General features: G+C 39.7%; 2 protein-coding genes across 6 annotated transcripts; one reads left to right on the top strand and one right to left on the bottom strand.

Annotated features, from left to right (window-relative positions):
- Nucleotides 1–673: 673 nt before the first annotated feature.
- Nucleotides 674–17102, bottom strand: st8sia5 (ST8 alpha-N-acetyl-neuraminide alpha-2,8-sialyltransferase 5; the record flags this gene model as incomplete). Of its 5 annotated transcripts, none has more annotated exons than XM_079523673.1 (9): nt 674–1136; nt 1263–1355; nt 1561–1673; nt 2223–2367; nt 4405–4536; nt 9209–9301; nt 13504–13599; nt 13937–14047; nt 16957–17102. In XM_079523673.1, 9 exons carry the CDS (start codon nt 17100–17102, stop codon nt 674–676), a joined length of 1392 nt encoding a protein of 463 aa, XP_079379799.1. The 5 variants fall into 5 exon arrangements, with proteins under 5 accessions (XP_079379799.1, XP_079379800.1, XP_079379801.1 ...); XM_079523674.1 differs by having other exon boundaries at nt 4405–4491; XM_079523675.1 differs by lacking the exon at nt 13504–13599.
- A 3052-nt stretch (nt 17103–20154) lies between these two features.
- rpl37 (ribosomal protein L37) lies at nt 20155–23162 on the top strand. Its single transcript, XM_079524439.1, has 4 exons — nt 20155–20307; nt 21389–21524; nt 22044–22128; nt 22971–23162. Exons 1-4 carry the CDS (start codon nt 20305–20307, stop codon nt 23038–23040), a joined length of 294 nt encoding a protein of 97 aa, XP_079380565.1. The 5' UTR covers nt 20155–20304; the 3' UTR covers nt 23041–23162.
- The last annotated feature ends 2982 nt before the right edge of the window (nt 23163–26144 follow it).

Below are 26144 nucleotides of genomic sequence, written 5' to 3'. Positions count from 1 at the left end.
AGCTACACCATCCTACGACAAAGTATTTTGTTAAGTGGTACATTGAGGACTTTGCTGTGCAAATCTAGAAGAGAAAGGGTGGGACATGATGGCCCTGTTTCAGCGTAACTACTTGTGCAATGTTGAGTACAAATCAACAACTCCACTAAAAACACGTCACAGATACGACATCACGAGGAAGACCACTTTTCCACATAAAAAATTATAAAAACAAGCAACGTAAGAGAATCAAATTAACCACAGTTATTGATTTGCTAAGTAAATGAATGTACACCTCAAGTAGAAATCATACTGTATGTAGTCGACATTAAAGCAGGCAACCTTCCATATGTAAAGGAGCTACAGAGAACACAAAAGCATGTTCCAAAAGGCTATATCTTTCTTTTTCAGCTTTTTTCAGATCTTATTTATCAACAAGATCCATCAGGTAACGCCGTAACGGTAACCATACAAATGTACCAAAAATGTATAAATAAAGGTCATCCACTTAAATCCTACTTGACGGGAGTCTTATGTAGCCGATCTACAAGCTCACAACGTGTCACATCGTGAGCTTGTAGATCATGCTATTTTCGCGAAATGTTCGTCCCCAGACAAGTGACGCTAGGGTCGAAGTGGTTAAAACGGTGAACTTCCACAAGACATTGTAGCAGGGGACACCGCGGGTGTCAAGTCACCTACACTGGCCAGTGTGCACGTTGATGATTCCACGTGTGTGCATGTGCATGAAGTTAAAGATCTCATGGGGCATGGCGTGGAAGCCGGGACGAGGCTTGACGTTGTCGTAGTAGTGGTGAGTGATGAAGATGCCCGTCGGGTTCATGGGGAAGGCCCAGAACCCGTAGAGGTGCACCTCCTCGCACATCTCCAGCGCGGCGGTCACCAGCATCAGGCCACTGCTGAGGCGCTTGGCTCGGACGCCCTGCACGGCCCAGAAGCGCTGCACGTTGAGCAGGTACTGGGGGTGGAAGAAGAACGCGCCCCGTTGCGAGTCAAAGTCGTCGAGCATGTACTTGACCCGGAAGGAGACGTCCGTGTTGCGGATGTTGTAGAACGCGGGAAGGACCACGGAGGAGTTATCGTAGTTCTGGAGGACCTCGTAAAACGGCCGCCGCCATTTCTCCAGCTTCTGGAACCTGCAGGGAAGGAAGTGGAAGTACATATGAAATAGCCTATAGAGATAGATGGACAGACAGGCAGGCAGACAGATGGACAGATCTCAGACTGACATTTCACACTGCGGGATGATTATGGTCTGGTACCTTTCTGTAATAATACTTGGGTTTATTGTCACCAGATCTGTTTTGGTGCCGACATCAGGCGAGTACTTCTCACTGATGGGTGGTATATTACATCTGCGAACAAAAGACAAATATTCAATATTAAATAAATGACCTCATTAACCATGGTGTCCCTGTTTTGGGAATGACATTGGCTACTCTTTTCAAAAGATTTCAAGAACTACATGAAATAAACAAAACAGCAAAAATGGCCAATTTATTTTCAAAACGTAATGTGGCGAATATAACTTAGACTTAAAGGATTCCATGCTGTGCATACCTAAAAACAAAATCTGCTGAATCAATCTCCTTTCCACATTTGCTGTTCTTGATGATGCCCCCGTTTCCAATAACAGCACATTTCTTGTATTGTGATTTAGTGTACGGCATGTCCTGGATGAAACAGATAGTCAAACGACATTCATTGCAGGATTTAGTGACATTTCACATGCAAGAACCACACCATAAATCAGTAGATTTATTGAACAAAACAATCAAAACAAAACAAAACAAAACAAAACAAAATGAATGATGTCTGAGACTTGATTGCTGAGGTCTTCGATTGCCATCTATGGTGTGGGGAAGCTACGTAGGGAGTCCCCAGTAGCTCCCAGGCATGATGAACTCCCTCGGGGCCTAAATACGGATAGTAAAGAGTAGAGTAGAGAGTAGAAGAAATTGGGAGAGTAGCAGGGGTGGGAGGGAGGGGCGCTGGCTGAATGCAAGAGCAAAATGGAGGGAAGATGGTTAGGAGAGCATTTGTATAGGAGAATGGAAGGGAATTGATCGAGGTGTGGTCCTGCTCCTGACATTCTGATAATTAGCTCCAATAACGGAAGGTAACATGAGAGTAGTACAACACAGTCAACACACACGAAAGCACACAGAATCCTACTGTATGTGTCAACAAATGTCTCGTCTTGCAATGTACTGTACACCCACATCAGGGAACATCTTGAAGACCTCAGTGGTGATGGGCAGGATACCGCTGGTGTCTACCTCATACCGCAGCTTCGTACCTGCAGGTGTGTTCCTCTTGGTGGTGAACAGGAACGAAGGAGCGTTACAGCACCGAGACAGTGACATCCTTTGGCGGGCACCGAAGAAAGACATGAAGGTTAGAATAGGGGTTCTCAACCCGTGGGTCGCGACCCCTCGGGGGGGTCGCCAAATTATTTTAGGGGGTCCCCAAATTATTTTCAAAAAAATTATTTTCAAAAATTAAAAAAAAAATTATTTTCACGATTTTTCAAAAATAGCAGACCTACAAGCTCGTAGCGCGCCACTCGGTGAGCTTGTAGATCTGCTATTTTTCAATAGCTAAATTATAACAATGCTTAAAACACCAAAAGGGGTTCCCGCCCAAAATGGTTTAAGGTTATTGTAGCAGTCAATTTATATTGGGGGTCGGGAGAGGGCGGGGCGGTGTCCCGAGACATTGCCAAAGCATTTCCGGGGGTCCCCGGCCAAAAACGTTGAGAACCCCTGGGTTAGAATAGGGCCTTTGCAATGAGAAAACAACAGTGGAAATAATAACTAATTGTATGGCACCAATGACTTATTACTGAAAGAAGAAATTGCCTTTATCATACAACACACTTTGTGTGACAAAGTATAAATTAGCCTTAAAGGTCTGGTGACATTTTTATTTATTTATTTTTTATTAGGTTTTCTGACCTCAATTGCACCCAAACAAACTGAACCTTGAACATTCAGTAGATTTTCTGTGGTCTGTTTTTTTTTTTGAATAATTAGCCTCAAACAGTGCTCTGCCTGTGGATGATGATGATGTCATTCGAATCAAGATCTGGAACTATCCATTTAAGAAAATGCATTTCAACCAATGAAAAGTATTAACACAGTGATTGTCAAGTATTAATTCATTAATTATTCCACTACTAGCAGTGTTTTTACCTTATTTTGTCGACCCACAGATTCTGATGATTCTGATCACCGTCCACAGGCAAATCAGACCACTTTTTGAGGCTAATTATTCAGAAAACCCTGGCCCAGACCACAGAAAATCTACGGAATGTTCAAAGTTCAGGTTTTTTAGGTGGAATATTGAGGTACAAAATATTTTAAAAAAAGAATAATAATAACCAGTAAGACGCCAGAGGGCGAGAAGCGATCTCGCCCTAAAGAGCGAGGTTGCGTGCACGCATCCGCCTGGGTGACGGCAGACTGCTGGCCGAGTGCTGGCGCTTTGGCATGGGGGGTCAGATCAACATATGGAATGAATTCTGTACTGGCCATATATGGTTTGATGAGGTCAGATCAACATGTGGATGGATGTCAGAACAGGTCAGCTCCATGTATGGAGATCTAAGGGTGGCAGCGGGAGCAGTGTCTTGAGTGTACAGGGTTTGATGAGGGCCCAGGCTCTAGTTTTCGTCAGCTGCTGGGCGCGGCTTCACTAATAACTTTGGGACAGGCCCGTCTAGAGTTTAAATGGACAGATATCAGTCAAAAGGGAGACATCAAAGAGGAAGGATGGATGGGGAAGGATCAACATATGGAATATCAGAACAGGTCAGCTCCAGATATGGAGATCTAAGGTTTTGGGGTTTGAGGTTAGATGTAGAGTTGCTGGCCAATATTGATGACATAAGGCTTCTCTATATACTGTATGGGCTTAATATTGATGACGTCAGGGATCTCCATCCCTGATGATGTCACGTGATGTCACGAGGCATCATGTCTGGAGTGACCAACCAAACAACTGACTGACGGGAAATGCACGATTTCATAGTTAATGAATGAGAATGAGAATGAGAATGTCACCAGACCTTTAAAGGAGCACTTCACCAACTTTCAACCTTATCTTCATATAAATTGCAAAAAAGGGAAGGGTCAAATTAAATTGCGTTTAATAGGCTAATGCATGTCAAGAATAAGAAATACACTCATGCGTTGTGGCAACAATGCCTTCATCAGGGTAGCCTCGGAAACAGGGCAACTGATGTCTGCGTCTTTATGAAGACAAAACCCATGCACAACATACTCCAGAGGAAGAGACTGCAGGTCTGGATAAACTGCAGTCATATACCATGGGAGGAAGACCGTGCACCAACTTTGAAGAACTTTATTATTGTGGCTAACATGTGTGTTTACGTGTGCTTACCTGAAGTTTTCGGTCTCGGCTTTGTTCTGCTCCCATTTGCACACTTGCATGTTCCTCCATCTCTCAAACAGATCTGAGGTTTTCACCCTATATAGCAGAGCAGGAGACACATAAGAGGATACAAAATTATTCCTGAGAATGTATGCCAGTACAGTGGGTGTAACGCGATGTCCACAATAAGCATATAACTACAATGTTCACCACTATCATGTAGTTGTGGTGTGGCCATCCACACCACAACTATCTTTATAGTTATAGACCTAGGATGGCCCTTTGGAGAACGATACATCATGGAGGTCTTAATTAATAGCAATTAAAAGGGGACTTTGCTGATATTTTAACATTAATCTTTATTTGTGTTGTGAGGACATAACACTCATCACCACAGTCAATGTAAAATGGTGCGTTTAGAACAGTGGTATGCCCAAAAGGTAGATTGTGATCTACCATCAAAAAGACTTGACATCAAAAAGCCTGTCAGCTCAAACCCACAATGCAATACTGTTTTCAAGAGTGTTGCACAAAAAATGTGTGTCTTATGTAACTTTAAACAATTTCCAGCAAAGGGATAATAATTATTTTGGTCAGAGATCTTGTTGAACTGGTCATTTTGAAAGTAGCTTTCAAGGCAAAAAAGTGTGAGCACCCCTGATTTAGAATATGCATCCCAATGAGTACTAGACTACTGCCAACTTTACATTGCTTATAGCAAATGATTAGGAAGTGCTATTATTCATAATTATGCTCCTCAAATAGGATTTAATGTATTTTAAATATAAGCAAAGCTGCCCTTTAAGGTCAGAGAGCTAAACATCTTCCTTATAGTGTTATTATTGCATTATTGTTCCAATCCTTACTCATCTCATACAGTTAAATAACTGCTTACCACATGCCTAGAGTCATTTCGAAGAAGAGAAAAACCACAGAGAAGAGAGAAGGGGGGAAACGACTTTCAAAACCTGAAGTTATAAATAGATTCTTCTGTACTGAAATTTTGTTTAGATTAGCGAGAGCTGTGATTTGCTCTGGAATGAATGATTGCTTTGGCCGGCTCACACTCCACACTCCATAACCCTTTATTGCGTAGCGGAGGTCGTTGTTTTGTAGCTCAATCATGGTCCAATTGTGGCATTCATGTACTTGCCGACGTTATGGATGATAATGGTTTAAGATCATTCTCAGATCTGAAAGAGTTGAATAATTTACCAGGTACCTCCTTTTTTTATATTTGCAGCTCTGTTCGGCTATGCGAGCCTATGGAGTTCCATGGACCAAAGCAGCTACTCACCCCTTAGTTACTTTCTTGTAACTGCAGGTCTGTCCAAAGATCAAGTTTCTATAATTTATAAAGATCTATCACAAAGATCGTTAATACCCGTTATCCAATCTTGGAACACAGATTTGGGATTACAACATCAGCATCAATTTATCAATTGGACCAGAGTTTGGGGAAATATTATTATGGCATCCCATAACCAACCCAAATCATCAGCAGATTCATTTAAATTTTGTCCATAAAACATATTTAACCCCCCAGAAAGCATATAGAATGAGACTTGCTATATCACCAAACTGTACACTTTGTTCTTTAAATACAACTGGTACCTTTATACATATGATGTGGGTGGGAATGTCCCACAGTCAAAAGCTTCTGGGAACAGATTACTAATTATCTATCTAAAGTATTACAAAAACACATTCCATGTTGTCCCAAATTATTGCTCCTTAATGATGATGTTTCTTTAACTTTAATCCATTGAGACCTGGAACGCATCCATGTCACGTTAGCGTTTAACCACATTAACCATTAACCCATTTTGGGGCGGGAACCCCTTTTGGTGTTTTAAACATTGTTATAATTTAGCTATTGAAAAATAGCAGATCTACAAGCTCATAGCGCGCCACCGAGTGGCGCGCTATGAACTTGTAGGTCTGCTATTTTTGAAAAATCGTTAAAATGTGCCTCAAATCTTTCAGAAAATTGTCATGATTTAGAAAACTTTTTTTTTTAAATTTCGACGTCAGGCCTGAATGGGTTAAGTACAGTTCTGGCTGGCAGGAAGTACAGCTGAAAATAAATGTTGGCACTGTGATGGCAAGCTCCACATTCTCTGCCCTTTAATCACTGGAAACAGCTATTCATTGATGATGAGCTCTCTCTACAGCTAGATTAAATGGTGCTACTGCTAACTATCAAACAATAGACAGCTGGAACCATATTCTTTATCAAGTTACGACCTCTACTATACAACCATTACATATATAACTAATTATAGGCCTATATATCTAATTCTTTTTTTTTTTAGTTTTTGTTGAAATCTTTGCTAATTTATTTTTCTTTTCAGGCCTATGACGGGGTGGGTTGGGAGGGATTATTTTACCATAGAGAAGAGAGAAGGGGGGGAAACGACTTTCAAAACCTGAAGTTATCTTTAAATAGATTCTTCTGTACTGAAATTTCGTTTAGATTAGCGAGAGGTGTGATTTGCTCTGGAATGAATGATTGCTTATTTGCTTTGGCCGGCTCACACTCAGCAGCTGTTCTCAGTAACAGTAACAGCCATCAAGCTTTGTGCCATGGACCTATGTACCTGTCTAGATACTTCCTTAATGTTAACGAAGTCCACACCCACAACACCAGAGGGAGTGCAACGAACCATGTACAACCCAGATTCGGCACAAACAAGGGACTAAATTCTTTTCGCTCCTATGCCACCAAAATGTGGAACGCCCTACCAACTGTCATTAAGACATGCGAATCCCTTGACTCTTTCAAAACCGCTCTCAAAGGGCACCTACGGACGGCTGCAATTCGAAACTGGCCCCTGTAAAATCGGAATCCCTCAAACACGAACGCAAGGACAACACTAGAGACGGTCGCGGCCACACAGCCAACTCAAGGTATGGCCACTGAGCCAACTTGGGGACCCAACGCAGCTCCTCCAAGGAAAACAAACAAATTAACGGAGCTGAACGTGAATCCCCCCCACCGCCCACCCCTTTTTTCCCCTCACTGTATATGTTACTTTTCCCTTTTTACCTCCTTTATGATGAATTCCTGTTCTGTCTATAGAAGTGTCTATTTGTACGTCTCTAAATGTTTTGATGATTTGAACATGGTGGACCCTATTGGAAACAAGTGTAATGCTTAATTGGGTCGTCCACTCACAGTTAACAGCCTTTGTATTGAGTTTGTGCTTGAAATGTACTGTAATTCTGCAAACTGTTAATAAATTCTTCAATCAATCAATCAATCAATCAAACCTTCAATGAGACTGAGAAAAATGCCATCTCTGTGGAGGGTAATTAATTTAGCTAAGTGTCCGACTACTACAAGAGGGGTTCAATGCTGGGAAGGAGGATAGGCTCACTGAAAGGCCATTGGATGCTTGTACACTGACTGCACCTCTACCTCACTAACCAGGTGAATCGTGCCTATTATTATTTTTGCGCACACACACAAACATCTCTATCAGGCCGGGAGGCGGAGGTTATGTTTTCGCCTCTGTCTGTCCGTATGTCTTTGCATGGATAATCTCACAAACCGCTGGACGGATTGGCATCAAACTTTGCATGCACATTCCCAGTAGGCAAAGGATGACACTTCACGCCAAACTTTTCAAATTGGCTTCTAAACAACACAGAACCAAAAGCAATTTATCTTAGAACCCGGCCATGGGTTCCACAACTGCTACGAATGCCACTGTTTGTTGCAGAAACATGATTTTATTTTCATCAAATTTTGGTCAAATGTTCTTGTGAGCCATATGTGACATTGATCATCAAAACAGGGTTTTGATATGCTGTTTGCCTGTAATAGGCTCTGAGCATGTCAATTAAATTATTCAATCAAATCAGCCATTCAGATAAACGAAGCTATGGGAAAATTAACTTAATTAACGCATATGCCACCTTTACTTCTGGAAACCTGGACCACAGTCATGCACAGAGCTTTGAGCTTACAACTAAATTGGGCTTTTAATATACAATATTTAAGATGTGGCATGCCTGTCAATGGCTGTATTATATCATAATACAAATATATTTAAAAGCTAGGGTTTAAAATTGACCCAACAGGAGGAAACCGTACAATGCACCAACCACCTCAGGGGGAGCCAGGGATCCAACCAGTAGCCTTCTGTCACCCAATTGGCCGCTCCACATCCTCGACTGAGCCACATTATTGTCTCCACCAGGCCGAAGGCATGGGGAGGGGAGAGTATGTTTTGCACTCCGTCCGTCCGCCCGCCAAACTGTGCACACACACTCCCTGAATGCCAATGACGTCAGGATTTATACATTCTGTGTCAGTGTTGGTTTCGTCGACTAAAACTATGACGAAAAATGTCTGTCGAGTACCTTTTCACTGACGAAAACTAAATAAAAACTAAACTAGACTTTAGGGAGGGATGCGTGGAGAAGAGATCCAGTATAACTAAAAGACAAGTCATTTTTTATTTAGTTGCGCTCGGGTGTTGCGCTCTGAAAATATCAGATCTACAAGCTCATAAGTTTGTAGATCGGCTATTTTCAGCATACAATCAAGTGTAAAATCAGCCATTACGACGCCATCAAGGGCTGCCAAAATGTTTTTTTTATGACAATCGACAAAATCAACTGTAGATTTAGTCAACTAAAATCTTATGATATTTAGTTGATTAAAACTAGACTAAAAATAAAACTTTTCAGATGACTGAATCAACACTGTTCTGTATTGCTAATTTCTGACTTTTAATTTTTTTTTAATTGCATTAAATCATCTCAGAATAGAGTATAAAATGTCCATTGGCAGGAGAGCACTCACATGGTCAGGACTTTGACATCGATCATTTCCTGCCTGAGCTCCTTGCAAGCAGTGGAGTTGAAGTCATAGCTGCCTTCATACGTGTCCAGATATCTAGAGGGATAGACACAGTTAGCCTGCAACCACACTAGACCTCACACTGACCGGATTACTATACTGTTGATGTATTATTATGGAGTGGTGTGTCATGGGAACAGACAATAAGAGACATCTTAAATGTACCTAAGTCGAATCGTTTTGGCCTCAGTTAATGACATAACGTCACCTTCTTGAAATTATGGCCAATAAAGTCATTTTTCAGAAAACAATCATACAAAACAATCTCTGATGATATGTCTTAATAATTTCATCCAAAAAGTGTATAACAATATATAACAAACTATTGACAAAGGTAACACTGTCAGTTATGTAACATAAGAGGATTTATATTTTGACTTGGCAATTATAAACCTGATTTAGGCCAAATTATTTGTGGATTAATTGACTTGCTACAGATTTAGGCAATTTTAGGCAAAACAAAATAACTAAAAAACTAGGGGCGGGAACAGCATGATTCTTTTCAATTAGGACTTAGGCCAGTGTCATGAAGAACTGACTGGCAAAAATATTATTTTCCTAAAATAATGACATATGCCATTATTTTAAGAAGGTGACGATAATGAAATCACTCTGGCATTTGGGTTAAAAGACATGAGATGACAATTGTGTGAAAAAGTGAGGAAACTTATTATAGCTCACAATGTCACAAAAGACAGTGACACAGTCTAGTTTAGGCTGGACATGTATGTCTGTTAGTATATATACAGTTAGTATACAGACAGTTAGGCCTATAAAACAAATATATAACAATGATGTAATCCCCAAAACAGTCTAAACTTTACAGTTGACATCATGTGGGGGGGTTGGTGTATTAGATGGTGTAACTTACTGTTTTGGTTAGTACAGTACATCTGTGTGGTTCTATATGGTAATGAAATTGATGTGTTTGGAAGATATTATCAAATTATACTAAAAAACAAAAACGTGATTGTCAAAGATTACATGAAAATCTTTCAATGTAATTCATTAAAACACAAACACTTTGATTTGTTAGTATAGGCTGGTATGACATGCACACTCACACAGACACGTACATGCTCATGCACATGTAATCATAAAGTACAAGCAATCGTCATTCTCCCTCTTGAAATCAACCCATTTACCCTGATTTCATTTAACTTATCTTAATATAGAGCTAAAGAGTCTGAATGATTTCATTCAGCATTTGCATGCAGAGAGGATTTGGAAATCTTAAAGACATTTGTGACACAGAAAATCACCTTATAAATCATCATGACGGAATGACGACATTAACAAAAAAGCACACAAATAATCAGATGTTTGGCATGGTGGTGGTGTGACTGTTCTGAATGGCGTCTGTGGAGAAAACTTTAAAGACATGGTCAAACATTTTTCACGACAGAAATGTTTTATTCTTTTTAGCTTGAACTTCAGATTAACTTGCCCATCAGTTGCCATTTGTCTTTAAAAAAAAATGCAGCATTTGAGGACAATGATGTATTTCATGTAAATAGGTGTGAGGTTTTGGGAGGTTGCAGGCGGGGGTTGGAAAGGGATTTGTGTGGAGGTGATGAGCGCTTGCACCTCTAAATGTATTTATTTTGTTTCTATGTTTTCAAAATGAGTTGGAAAATGTAAGACACTGTGTACAGGACACATTTTACTTGGAAGATCAGAAGGCTTACAGTAAGTAAGATCTTTGAATTGGGAATTGAAGTATCTAGTTAGTATATACCTAAAGCCTTCATCTGTGCTATTTCCTTAAATTACTTTCACTGCTTTGCTTGAACCCTAGCATCCCTATTCTGGGGGGAACGTTCACAGAAAATAGCAGATCCACAGCACAAGATCACATCGTGACACAACACATTACATTTATTTCCAATGAAGAGATATAGAGGGAAAAAAAGAGTGAACCAAGTACAGAGCTGACAGCGTAAAGGTATTCATTTACAAATTATGGAGGTTATATGTGATTAACTCTTGAGTGACTAAATTACATCTGTGCTGTAAAATGTAAGAGAGATTCTATGTTTGGAAATCAAAGGATTATCAAAAGGTTCCACAGAAGAATAAACCACCACGTTACTACAAAGAGTACAAGTATCTCACAATTTATCTTTAATGTTAACCCCAAATTATTATCTGTATTAATACTCATTCATCTCAAAACAATTGTTCACATGCTATAAATTAGGCATGCAAATATACAGCATTATTTTCAATATATTGTACTACATTTTCATTAAACAGACATAAGGCAACAGATAGGCAATGAAGCTATCGAAAGCATTTACATCCTTAATAATTACAATATTGTGAATTATTTTTGCCTCACTATAAAAGGCCTTATAGGCCTACCAAAGAAAGCTACTCTAATTCCCATATCTATGGTCACCGTATGCATGGTGTTCTCAGAGACTTGTGAAAAGTGAAAATCTCCCTTTAGCCACATTTAACCACTTTCAATATGGCATACCTATTTTGGGCATGTCGTTTTCAAAGATTTTCAAAAATCTTCCAAAATAGCGACAATAGCCCTTCCACAAGCTCGCAACGTGTCACGATGCAATGCATAGATTGGCTATTTTCCCTATTTTTTAAAAGGAATTGAAAGTATAAAAGAGGTGTGGTTAAATAGACTTGTGCATAAGGATATCGAGCCATACAGTCACTTTACTGGGAGTTGACCTTGATACTGTATGTTGAGCGAGTCAACAGGAGCTTGGAATGGAGCCAAATATCTATTTTCTATTTCAACATTGGGGGTTGTCAAAAGAATATAATTTTTTTTATTTTGCACACAACATTATGTGGCTTTGGAGTTAAATATGAGCAAAGAAAGAAAGAGAAAAGAAACATAAGAAAACTGAAAAATGCTAAATGGGATGAAATTAAACTTGAAAGGAACAATGACATTGACTGTCTACATCCACCAGATGATCCATGTATTTCTGTGAGGTTAGACAATTGATTATAAATATTGAAGTGGCATGTGTCCTATATTAAATTATTACAATCCAGGATTTATTTTAATCAATCTGTGTGGTAGAGTATGTTAACACATTGTGCAGTGGTTGGAGGTGGTCTCTCCCTACTCTTCCATTGAGACATTTAGACCCTGATGTCGGTAGGACACCTACTGGTTGACAATGTCAATAAAGTTATTTGAAGCAGACAGCACCTCAGAATCATGGACAATAGATGTGCCGCCATCCGACATAAAATAGAGGGATTGCAGCTTTAATTTGAAGAACATTTTATATTCTGAGATTCATCCAGTTTTATAAAGATTAAACATTTTTATTGGGGTTAATTACTATACTAAAGAAACCCAGTAATTCATTGAAATTAATACTATTTCTGAATGTCGGTAACCTGCTAAGATCTCATTTTCACGGCACTGAAGCTTGACCTCTCGGATACCTATATAACCTAGAATGTTAGTGTTGTCTTTTAACAGATAAAGTCATGATGCAACTTAATTTTAATCATGAATTAATAATAAATTCTCTGTCGTATATGACAGAGTAATAGGGTGAAAATAGTAGAGCATGAAATGTTGTCAGCTTGTAGATCTGCTATTTTCATCGCTAAAAACAACAACATTGTACGACGAAGTATAATGCCGGATTTATTCAGTACTTGTTTGTTTGTAGATGTTTGGTAGTGTCTTACATCGAAAACAGCCGATGTACAAGCTGACAACGTGTCGATTTGCAATGCGTTGTCAGCTTGTACTTTGCCTGTTTTCTACAGTATATGTGTGTCACCGGCATGGAACTATACGTATAAATGTGGCTTGCATCTGGCTTAAATCATCATCAGGCTTAACGTGGAAATAAGGAGATCCAGGTGACGGAAGGAGACATATATGCAGATGTGAGCAGGGGACGTATAGGGACAGCAGACAAGTGTCCACACTATGTGTATATGACATAGACACAGAGCTGTGCAGGACACATGACACACGGGTTGAGGAGGACGAGGTGCTGGATGGGGACACAGAGATACGAGGACAATACGTAGTTCAACCAGCTTCTCATGGGTTAGAGAGGGTCAGGGTTTCAGGGTTCACGGTGAGAGGGATCAGACAACATGCAAGAGCAGATTGGAAGTGCAACCACCACTGAAAATATAGATATATATATGAATTTATTCCTTTCAGACTAATGGAAAATACAGAGGCATTCTTGAGTTTCTGTGAATGTATAAATGCCTTCAAACCGGCCTACCTTTGAGAGCGTTTTTTTTTCTTCTTAATATCGGATATGCAGGGTGTGACTATTACGGAGATCTGTGAATCTGGCTGAAAATTCTGACGGAAACATCTGTCAACATGCAGACACGTTGAGTTAGAGATGACGTTGTCTAAGGTCACAGGTGGACGCATCAGTCAACCAGTCCACACATGCAGGCCTGGGTCAGCATCACTGTGATGAATTTTAATTCTCTCTCTCTCTCTCTCTCTCTTTCTTTCACACACACACACACACACACACACACACACACACACACACACACACACACACACACACACACACACACACACACACACACACACACACACACACACACACACACACACACACACACACACACGCTCTCTCTCTCTCTCTCGCTCTCTTTCTCAGAGGTGTTGTGCCGTAAATCACCATAGAAAGGTACCTTTTCCTCCCGGCGGTTCTGGCCGGCTTCAGAGATCCATCATCCGAGAAATTAACAGGACCCGTCCAATTTCCTGTCTCGTCCCCTTTGAGTCGGCTAAACTGTTGCGCACTAATAAGAAAATGAGTCAGTTTATTGGGGATTTATTGTCCTTTTTCTTTTCTTTTTTTTGTCTTTTTTTCTTTTTCTCCAAACGTCAAATACATTAAACCAAACCCTCACAAAACGAATGTGTTTGTGCACACATACAACATTAAGGAATGTAAAATGCATTTCCCAGCATTCTGATTCCAGACGCCTGACAGATTTACTGCAATGACCTGGATCAGCATTGCATGATATCTATTCTGAGATTACATTTCTACCTGAAATAGCCGATCAAAAGCCAGGCTTAATTACATCTACAACATCTACAACAGCATCTACATTTTCATCTAAGGCTGATGAGATGAGCCCTGCTATTTAGATCAAAATGCCATCTTTGATGCTAAGTTTAAAGCTGCAATCTGGAACTATTTTAGTGAATGAATCTTTATTTTGACCAATATGCATAAAGAACGTCAATACAATTAATATAACTAGCACACTGGTTATCGGTCTCCCTATATTCCATTGAGATCTACATTTCGTTTTCCCATGTGGAAGACCTGGGTTCGGTCCCAGGAAAGACCTAAGTATGATGGATTGCAGCTTTAAAAGCCATTCATGGTTCCATTAAGCTACTACTATCACTCAGACGTGATCTATCAGATTGGACAAACAGCAGACATTAAAGCTGCTCTACACTATTTATATTTAATGAACAACATTTGTTTTTTTGTTACTATTTGAAAGTAGTCTTAAGGTTTTGAGGGCAGAACTGGCATGCAACTATATAAGGTTCATCTTTTGAATGCATGGGTAAGTACTTCCTTGAATGGGGATCACTCGTACAAAAATGGTACACTATAGTCTCATCAGGGTTGAATTAACACTGAGGCTTCGGTGTGTGACACTGAGTTGGAAGGATTTCTTTATACTTTCTGCTCTTCCCAGAAGGCCTTGGTGCTGCGGAGGATATTTTTAGCTGTAACCCTGTTCAAGTCAAGCAGGGATGAAGGAAGTTAATATGCCTTGGTGTACAAAGTGGGTCACCCACTGTGTATTATTTAATAACCACTTTCAACCTGGTGTCCCTATTTTTAGCATGTCGTTATTGGAAAAAAGTGTTCAAAACCTTTCCTATTATTAAGCAGAGAAAACAGCAGATCTACAAGCTTCATAACGATAACAATAATAATCAGGTGAGCTTGTTATCTCCTATTTTCTGTCTTATGACAAATTGCAGAAGCCCCAGAACAAGCTCACAATGTGTGGCATCATAATCTTGTAGATCTGATATTTGTGCTATGAAGAAAAAGAAGAAAAGAAGTTGAACATTTGAGTCATTAATGACAATCCCAAAATGATAGTGCTGTCAGGTTGAAAGTGAACTCCTTTCTGCCTTGTCATGTCACAGTCCCACGACCGCCACCACCACCAAAACTGTTGATTATTTGTTAACATCAGCGGAGGCAGGCCATGAGCAGACGCTATATGTCACTATACATATAGGAAAATCAGGGACATATGGACAGATTGATCAAGTATGACATTGCTACAATTGACTATACAAGCATGTATCTGGTATATTTATGCTGGATTTAAGAAACTTCTAATCTGTTTATCCAACTCTGAAGATAAATGCTTGCATGATCACATTGTGTCCTATAGCTCACTGTTTCTCAACGTCTGATCCGGGGCCCACCAGGGGTCCAAATTGACCTTGGGTGAACAAATGGAACCATTTTTCTTAAATCTTTGGGATGTAAAATTCTCAGCATTGGTTTTACCCTGAGAGTGTCCCTTTGGACACCCTGTTGGTCCCCGAAACCCAGCATTGAGAACCAGTGTCCATAGCTGTATATATCCTACTGTCTTTACCAGTCACAGACTGAGATGGTTTCCTCTGGGTGCGTAAAGGAAGTGATAGATCCCGGTATGTTGATAGTGTGATTGTGACTGGGAGGGGCTGTAGGCTTATGGACTATGCCTTGTGTGATGGTTTTAGCATGCAGACAGACACCTCATAATATAAAATGACAGCATTTACAGTAGATCTGGAGACTCTCACAGAGACGCACGCACGCACGCACGCACGCACGCACACACACACACACACACACACACACACACACACACACACACACAACATACATACATATACACACATACATACATACATACATACATACATACATACATACATACATACATACATACATATACACACACACTGATACACACACACACACGCATGCACGCACGCATGCACACGCATGCACGCACGCATGCACGCACGCACGCACACACACACACACACACACACACACACACACACACACACACACACACACACATACGTGCATTTTAGTAGGCTACCTACTCTTCATCGCTGACTCGCATGATCGCATCCATTTATCCCCTTTTCATCATTTCATTCTTTCTGACCATTCACTCGGAAAATAAAATAAAAGACAAAAACAAAGGGAAAACATTGCCATACACGGCTTGGGTATACAGTGTATGGCATGAATGTGATGCTTCACTTTCAGAAAATAGCCCAAAATAAATCTAATGAAAATAGTATATGCCACTGGAAAATGGATGGCTAATTGCTATTATTCGTTTTAAAGCTCCTCCTCTCATCACCCAACCAAAAGCTCATCCAGGCTGCCCCCATATTTAACCCATATATTAAGGTGAACACATGTAATTCATAAACCTACTATATCATAATTCTTCTTCTAATATGGCTTTTAGAAGCTACTTTCTGAATCATCTATATTGCATAGGCCTAATAGGCTAATGCAAAACAAAGGTGATTGAGAAAAGCCTGCAATTGATTAGGCTCTTATAGCCTAACGCGTAAAAATAAAGGAATTCGATTAGGCTTCTTTTTTTCATCTTTAAATAGACCTATAAACAAAAACGACACTTACCTTTTGACGTAGTTTTTGCCATAGAGAATCTGTTGCAATAAGGTGACGAGTCCAAATGCGCAAATAAATATGAAGCAAAGAGACCTATTGCCGAGTATATCTTTACCCGACGTTGGGTCGGAGTATCCCATTCTTCGGCGCAACATCCACGGGTCCCTGCAGAAACCCCGAGTCAGGACTCTCTCGTCGCTGCATCCAGCATCAATCACAACGGTGTATTGGAATCATCCGAGAGGACATTTTCCATCGCGTTTTAGGCTAGGAGCTCTGGTGCCACAACATGGAGCTATGGTCTGGGGAGCATTGCGTTTATCATCAACTGTGATCTCACCGCGCTCGGCCTTTGTTTAGCTACTATTAGCAATCGTTTTATATGTTTTGCAGCTTGATGGCCTATGAAATATAAAAAGTCCTGTAGCCTATGAAGGTCTTGACATCAATCGGAAATTCTGCGCTATTCGTCTTGACGTCGTAGCCTATAGGTGCAGTGGCTCGATCGAAAACAGGCAATGCAGATGTTATCCACAATATCCAGTTGGCTATGATTTTTTGTATAAGCCTAACGCACATAACCTAATTGGTGCCTAAATCAGGGTTCAAGAAATTGCGTAAATCTAGCATATATAGGCTCGGTTTCCTTTTGATTGATAAGGGCTAATTGCCACAGGAAAAGAAATAGCCTATCCTTCGTTTCAAGTCGAGGCAGTGTGGCGCGTGACCGAAATTCGCAACGAAGTGACAGGAGTGGTGCTGATGCTGATGATGCAGCCAGGGGCGCGCGCGTCGCCTCGGCAAGTTAAAGATGCTCGATACTAGTCAGCCAAAAAGCAAGGTCACAGCAACCTTTCCAATAGTAGGCTTAATAGGCTACACCTTCAACACGTGTCATTAAATAGTTTTGTCCAAATGCTCAACTATAGTCTATCAAAGCAGAAATGTGGCATTGCGGAGGACAGTAATTTCCCCACACAGCATTGTCTCTGTGTTTTCCAAGTTTACAAAATCATAGGCTAGACTTTTATTTTTGTCATATATGGAAATTTGGCAGACGCCAGATCATAGCTTACCCGTAACCCACCAAGTAGGCTATAGGCTAAAACAAACAATTGGACTACAATTTAAAGTAAAATAATAATAAAAAATGTTCAGCTTAATTGTTGGTGGAAAATTGCTGCTATGCGTGCTTGTAGACTATAGATATTTTTGCACGCGATGAGTGCAAAATAAGTGGTTAATGGAGTGCAATCCCTTAAGGTTCAGTAGTATAGGTTATTGGTTATATCAAAGGACCTCAGAGAATCAGTAGGCCTATTAACCAATTTGCTTTGTTCTCCACTACCTGGCTGGTAATAACATGTATGTAGACTATACTGTAGGCCTACTTGTGCATTTGAAGTGTTGCACAAGGTGATGTAGACCAATTGACCAAAGAAGTATGGACTGAGATATTGTGGCGACATGGGTGTGTGTCGGAATTAATCCAATGCTTAAAGATGAAGTGCTGTGATTTTTGTATACTTTTTCTGTTTTGTAGGTGTCTATGGAGTTAACATTAATAGACCCCGCAGGTGTACATACGTGCGTGGTATTCAAATATGTCTTCCCTGAAAGTCAAAAGGCCCAATCAAAAATACACCACTAGTGACATCATAAAATCATCCCCTCCCCTAACCCCTCCCTTATTATTATCATATACGACAACAGCTTTGGGTAAGGCTTAAGTTCAGGTGCTAAGGTGAAAACCAGGTATACTTAATGAACTGGTGGGTGTGTCCACATAAAAACATAATTTTAACACTTTCTGTAGCCTACACATTTTTGAAAAGAGTATATAGTAGTATAGTACCATGATCATCGTGTTTTGGATGGGGGGTATCGCGACACTCCAAATTTAGAAAGCAATAGCTTCTGGCCCGTGCCGGCCTAGCGGTCTGGGCACACCCCTAATTGCGGGTTAGAGTCCCGTTACTAGACAAACTTTTCTGTATGTCCTTGTTTACTGTCTGTCCACACTTAACCAATCAATCAATCAATCAATCAATCATTAAAGACAAAAATAAGTCTAAAAAGCAATAGCTTCTAGATGCATGAAGCCCTGGTGAAGAGCATCGTTGGTGTGAGAGCAAACATCTTTAGCTTAAACCAAGAATCAGAATACATTTTATTGTCACATCACTGGTTTACAGGTGAAAAGAATTAGGCAAAATGCCTAAAGGGAGAAGAGGAAAGGACATGGGGAGGATAGCAGAAAAATATATCGATTCAAGGGACACGATTCACACGAATGAGCCGAACAAATTGGTGACAGCTCTGTGGTTGGAGCTGTAGTATAGGCTACTGGTGATTCTGGAGGTGGATGCGGAGGGGAGGATGAGGCGGAAGCTGGAATGAGCTCTATGATGAGCTATAAGCGGGGATGAGGAGCACATTCAGCCACAGAATCTTGTCTTCACCCCCTGGTGCGAGAATGACTTCATTCTTGCATATGTTTCTTTTCCCCTTTTGCCTCCTTTATGATGAATTCCCGTTCTGTTCTTTGGCTTTATAGAAGTGTATATTTGTACGTCTCTAAATGTTTTGATGAATTGAACAAGGTGGACCCTCTTGTAAACAAGTTTAATGCTTTATTGGGTCATCCACTCACAGTTAACAGTCTTTGTATTGAGTTGTGCTTGAATTGTACTGTAATTCTGCTGTTACAGTTAATAAATATACAAATATTTGATTTCAATCAATCAATCAATCATCAATCCATCAAAAAGTTAGTTCTGCTGTTCCAGGGGTAATGCATGGTTGTGTGTGTGTGTGTGTGTGTGTGTGTGTGTGTCCTACACAAGGCGTAGTCCACTTACATGTGCGTGCGTTCGTTCGTGCGTGCGTACCCTACTCTATGGTGCGTACACATTATTAATATAAATAATACCTTATTTATGTGCTACAGGTTATCTGGTCAGCATAATTTATGTTTTTGAAGACAGATCAGTAGTTTCGCGTTGCCAAACTGTTGCCTCTCGCAATGAGACTAACAGATCAGTAACTTGATCACCCCCAAGAGGACCCAAAAGGCATAGCATTTAGGTAAAACTCTTTATATATTATTAATAATAGAACATGCACTCCTGCCATCCTGCAAATGCACTGCATATTCAATATGAACTTTCTTTCAAATGTATGAATGTAAACTAGGAACAGCATAGGCGATTTTTTAATTGTAGAACAAAGCAGGCACAACATTCTACATAAACACATGCGGTGACAATTTTATGTTACACAGGAAACATTCCAGTTCTAATTTAATGCTGCACAACTTCCTCTTCCGCCCTCTTTTCCCATCGCTTCAGGAAGAAAATGGTACGGTTGAACACTGCCAGAAAGAAATCTCTAAACATCTATTTAATATGAGGTTTATCTGAACTGCATTGTGGCCCGATACGTAGATTTGATACACTATTAGTATTTAGCGTTGATATTGTTTGCGATTAAAATCCATTTGCGTTCAATTTAAGTGGACGATGTTCCATCCAATGCTGCTATTCCGCTAATGGGATAGAATACAGCCATGTTGTTTACATGTGTATTTTTCGAGATAAAACAGTAGCGTACTGAGAACATTTACTCACGGTAACGATACGTTAACCATGTATCAGTTAAACTGAAGATATCGAACAATATTTGATTAGCGTTGGGCAGGTAGCTTAGCAATAAGCATTTTTGCTGTGGCTGGCTATAAGTGCTACTAACTGGACTAATTTCCCAGCTTAATGGTAGCTTCTCTACTAGTACTTGCAGAATGATATAGCTGTAACCGTTACGTGTGCATCACTTTATTTTCAGTGACATAATGAAATAACGACAGTAGTTTTGCAGTTGTGCAATTACTCTGCTCATTATAATCAACGTTGGGTAATGGGTACATAAAATAGACTCAATATAGCTCGCTACTTTAACTAGTAACTAGGGTCTTTAGTGTAGCTAAGTTTTATGAAGATGAATTCCTGTTCTGTCCTTTGTCTATATAGAAGTGTCTATTTGTACGTCTCTAAATGTTTTTGATGATTTGAACATGGTGGACCCTATTGGAAACAAGTGTAATGCTTAATTGGGTCGTCCACTCAGTTAACAGCCTTTGTATTGAGTTTGTGCTTGAAATGTACTGTAATTCTGCAAACTGTTCATACATTTTTCAATCAATAGTACAACTGGTTGTTTAGGTGGCTTAACTTGGTTGCCTGACAATGTAATATGGGACTTGATTGCTGTCTTGTCAATGATGTTATCAAATACAAATGTCTGAACTTATGAGTTTTCAGTGATTCTATTTTAGTTATACTGAGACAAGACATTGCAGCCCAGTTGTATCCATCATGTGGTGTCAATGTTGACCTAAAGGAGTTATGATGACTAACTTCGTAATTGAACTTGTGTATTTCAGACGAAGGGAACATCCTCCTTTGGAAAGCGGCGCAACAAGACGCACACTTTGTGCCGTCGCTGTGGATCCAAGGCCTACCACCTGCAGAAGTCCAGCTGCGGAAAGTGTGGCTATCCAGAGAAACGCAAGAGAAAGTGTAAGTAGGCTACTGTGACTTGCACAAATAGGAATTTCACCTGTTGCTTTACACCTGTAAACCAGTCATGTGACCAAGTTGATTTTCGGAAACTGTTATACATTTTATACCTGTCAGGAGTGTGCTCGCACAACCCTTAACAAGGGGTTAAGTACTAGTTGTGATCTAGGATGTTAAGTGTATTTAGTGACAGCACACTACATCTTGCTAATTCTTAATGTAAATATCTGTAGCTTGTATTCTTTGAATTGTGATCAATGGACTGTAAATGCCTGCTCCTTACTGACCTGGCATTATTTTGCCCACAATTGTCTTGTCAATGATGATATCAAATATAAATGTCTGAATCTGTCTGATTTTTCAGTGATAATAGTCTTTTTACTGAGACAAGACATTGCAATCCAGTCATACATCGTCTTATTTAGCGTGGTTATTTCTGAGCTCATGCCTGTAATGGCCTACATAATGTTTAAGCACACCAACAGCCTGCTAATATTGACATATTCTTTGTTCTTGCAGACAACTGGAGTGCTAAGGCCAAGAGGAGGAACACCACCGGCACTGGCCGTCTTAGACACCTGAAGGTTGTCTATCGCAGATTCAGGTTTGTACTGTACTTAGTTGATGCCATTGCAGTGGACGAGCTTGTATTGTTTGACATGTCAGTAACTACTAGATTAGGTGACATTAGTTTAGTTGCCCAACACTATGCGACTTGTAATTGCTGCCAATTGTCTTGTCAATGATGATATCAAATATAAATGTCTGAATCTGTCTGATTCTTCAGTGATAATAAATCTATTTACTGAGACACGACTTTGCAGCAATGATGCACTAAGTGGATATTGGCTTATCCAATTTATCTCTTGTATACCATTACCGCCTCAACAACACAGGGTTGTAAACGGATGCATTGTATCTTAACTGTAATTGGGGTTAGATTTTCTCACTGGCATCCTACTTGTCCTGTAGTCAATCTTAAGATGTGACCCAAAAGAAATTGCAAAAGTAATCGTTTTTTTAATGATAAACTGCCATAGCCACTTGCCCAAATGTGATGAGGTCAGCCACATTTGGCCAAGTGGCTATGGCATAATCTACCCCTATGAGTGTTTTACTTTTGCTATTTCTTTTGTTCAGGCTCTTTTAGCTTAGATTGACTGGCCTACTGCTGTGCCAATTATTGTTCTTTGACACTGACATGCCTTGTGAACCAATGTAGGATGAGCCTCTAGTTATGAACCATACTTTAAAATAACAGGTACAGGTTTTTATTTTATATTTCTCCTTATAATTCAATTTGTCAAATTGGGGATTAGATCGACTTCAGGATAGAAAACCAGCAGTACTAGAGAACCATATTTAGGAACCACTACTTTAAATATTAAAAGTAAAAAATGTGCAGGTAATTAAGCAAAATGTATTTTGTTTCCTCTGTTTTCCTAGGAATGGCTTCCGGGAGGGGACTACCCCTAAACCAAGGCGGGCAGCAGTTGGCCCGTCCGGCGCCCCTTAAGTGATCTGTGTTATTCGTTGCCACTTGGGCAAAGCTAACATGTTCTCCTGGTGACTTTTTCACAGTTTGCTTTCAGTGTTGCTGCACTGTTGGTGCAACAATAAATGTGTCAGTTAATTTGAGTCTTCTCGTCTTTTGATATTTATGCATCATTGCTTCAGAAACTACTTTATTGTCACATCATTGTTCAAGTATAAGTAACTTGGTGGTGATTTCTAGCTATACTAGTACTTGTAATGATACCTTCAATGTCTTGGTTGACATTTTTATCTCCAGTTAATTATTTGTCAAACACGGGAACCACTCTTGTCTTGACATTAATTTGAGCTTTAAGGGACATTCACACTGAACACTGTTCACCATTGTATGTTTTTTTTTTTTTTTTTGTTAATATATTGTGTAAAGTACTGCCATCCACTTGGCTTGGAATGATTTTTAAAACCATAGTGTTAGTAGCCCTTTGCACAGGTTTCTCAAATTCATTGGTAATTGAAGGAAAATTGTCATCTGTTTTGAGGGTGTTCAGAAACTTTCTCAAGGTCATTCACTGACTTAAAGTCACTAATACAAGTAAAAGCTGTAAAATATTGGTGTTTCATGTTCTTCAAGACTGCCAACATAAATTTACACAAGATAATAGAGCTAATACTAAATTATAAAAGATACAATCATTGTAAATGTAGTCAAGAGTTTGATTTCCAGTTGGTGATCATGATGTAATAGCTTTTGGACATTTTATTGAAAGAAACCTGTGTTTCAATAAAAGAAGAATCGTACTACTTGTAAATACACATCTCACATTTCAGTCTCAGCTCAAACTTGTTTGATACCCTACCTGAGCCATAGACTCAACCAACTTTAGATGTAATTGTGCTGAGCTGTAAGAAGTTATTTGATCAATGCTAGCATTATGATGAGGCTTTTACTGAAAATAAACTGATATCAGTGCTTTATTTTTTTTTAACAGTGCTTCAAAGCCGTATGATTTCTTAATGGATTTGAAGGGTATCTCACTGTTAGCATTTGAATATCGATAATAAATTGTCGTCAAACCATTTTAATACACTGCGCATGGCAAAAAAAAAACTCAGATATTCTACATCTGTATGAAGTGAGAACCAGCTGAGGAACGAGTGCCATCTCCATGTTCCCCCTCCACCCTTTACCAGAGCTAGGAGCCTGTTTTTGGTTTTTTTTGTCACCCAACTATAGAAAATAACTGACTGAAATTTAAATATTTCAGTTGAGTCATTCTTAGTATGGATGCACTGCAATGGAAACCAAAGGGAATGAAATACTAATATTAGCTAATGTAATTGCTGGGAAACTTTGACAGGAAAAGACTCGCTCACCGTATAGAAAATAGAAGTAAAACTCCTTAAACTGAGACTTAGAAAAATATTTCTTCTTTATTTTAACATGCTCAAAGTGCAATTTAAAAAGCAAACGTTTCGGTCCTAGGACCTTCGTCAGTGCTATATGATTTTCTCAGACACGACTTGCTCTTAAAGAGCTCCAAAACAATACAGCTCAGGTGCTGAGATTGATGACATCACCAGATGGTGGGGCGTGGACATTACAGAATAGATCTACAAATTCACACAGTTATATAGGAAACAAGAATACTGCATACAATACATCACATGTTGAAGAATACTGCATACAATACATCACATGTTGAAGAATACTGCACATGTTTAAGAGACACAGGAGACTTCATACAACAACTTTCAGAGGTAAATATTCCCAATTCCACTGCCAATATTATTTTGGCTACCCTTGATGTGGTCTCCCTATACACTAATATCCCCCATGATTTAGGCATGGAGTCATTAAGATTCTATTTAGACTTAAGGGATGAATTGACACCAACCAACTTTCTGGTAGAAATGACATCCATGATTTTACACAAAAACTATTTTCTATTTGAGAACTCCTATCATCTCCAACTGCAGGGGGCACCAATGGGCTCAGTATTCAGTCCAGATTATGCAGGCATTGCCTTGGGCTTCCTTGAACACAATTCAGTGTGGCACAACAATCCTTTTGCCCACAATATGTTGTTATTTAAGAGATATATTGATGATATTATCCTTATCTGGCAAGGTACTGAGGAAGAGCTTCATAGTTTTGTGTCCTAACTGAACAATCTGGCACCTACCATTAAATTCAATATGGAATTCAGCAAACATGAAATTCCATTTCTAGACACCCGTGTACTTTTTCAGGATGGCAAATTGTCCACCACCACTGTACACCAAACCCACAGACAAGAATAGTCTTTTACATGCCACCAGTGCACACCCCCCTGCTTTGAAGAAAGGTTTACCATATTCTCAATTCCTTAGACTGAAACGAATCTGTAACAGTCAGTCAGATTTTGAAAAAGAGAGAGACATCATGTACAGAAACTTTGTTGAAAGAGGGTACCCCAAAAAATGGCTTGACTCTGCTTTAACTAAATTAAATAATCCAAACCAGGTTACACAGACTAAAAAGAAACATTCATGTGCCTGCATCACTATTTATAATCCTTTGAGCAATGATTTACGTAGCATCATAGAGAAACACTGGCATGTTTTGTCAGCTGACCCTGAAGGTGCCAAAGTGTTCACTGACCCTCCTCTTTTCTCTCATTATAGATCTCGAAGCATCAGAGACTATATGGTGAAAGCAGACTGCTACATACCCCCCCAGCAACAAACGGGGAGGTTGGATGGAGTCACCGGCTTCTACCCTTGTCTACATTGTGTGGCCTGTAAAAACTCCAAGAAAATGAACACATTTACTAGTGCAGTCACTAACAAACAATACACTATCAGACAATTTGTGAATTGTAGTTCTTCTAATGTAGTCTACATGAGTGCCATCAGACGCAAAGACATCAAATCTCCGGTCGCAAGACATTTCATGGAAGCCGGTCACTCCATAGCAGATCTGTCTTACACAGTTATTGAACAAATTAAGAAATCTAGAAGAGGTGGTGATTTAGACACTAAACTCCTCCAAACTGAATCTAGATGGATTTATTATTTACAGTCTGTCAATCCAGGTGGCTTGAATGAAGATCTCCCTCCAGTGCTACCTATAAGGAAAAAGTTATT

This window comes from Electrona antarctica (genome assembly GCF_951216825.1).
Source record: "Electrona antarctica genome assembly, chromosome: 16".
Lineage (NCBI taxonomy): Eukaryota > Metazoa > Chordata > Actinopteri > Myctophiformes > Myctophidae > Electrona > Electrona antarctica.
The sequence above is the reverse complement of the archived record's forward strand: the minus strand, read 5'-3'. Positions and strand labels throughout refer to the sequence as shown.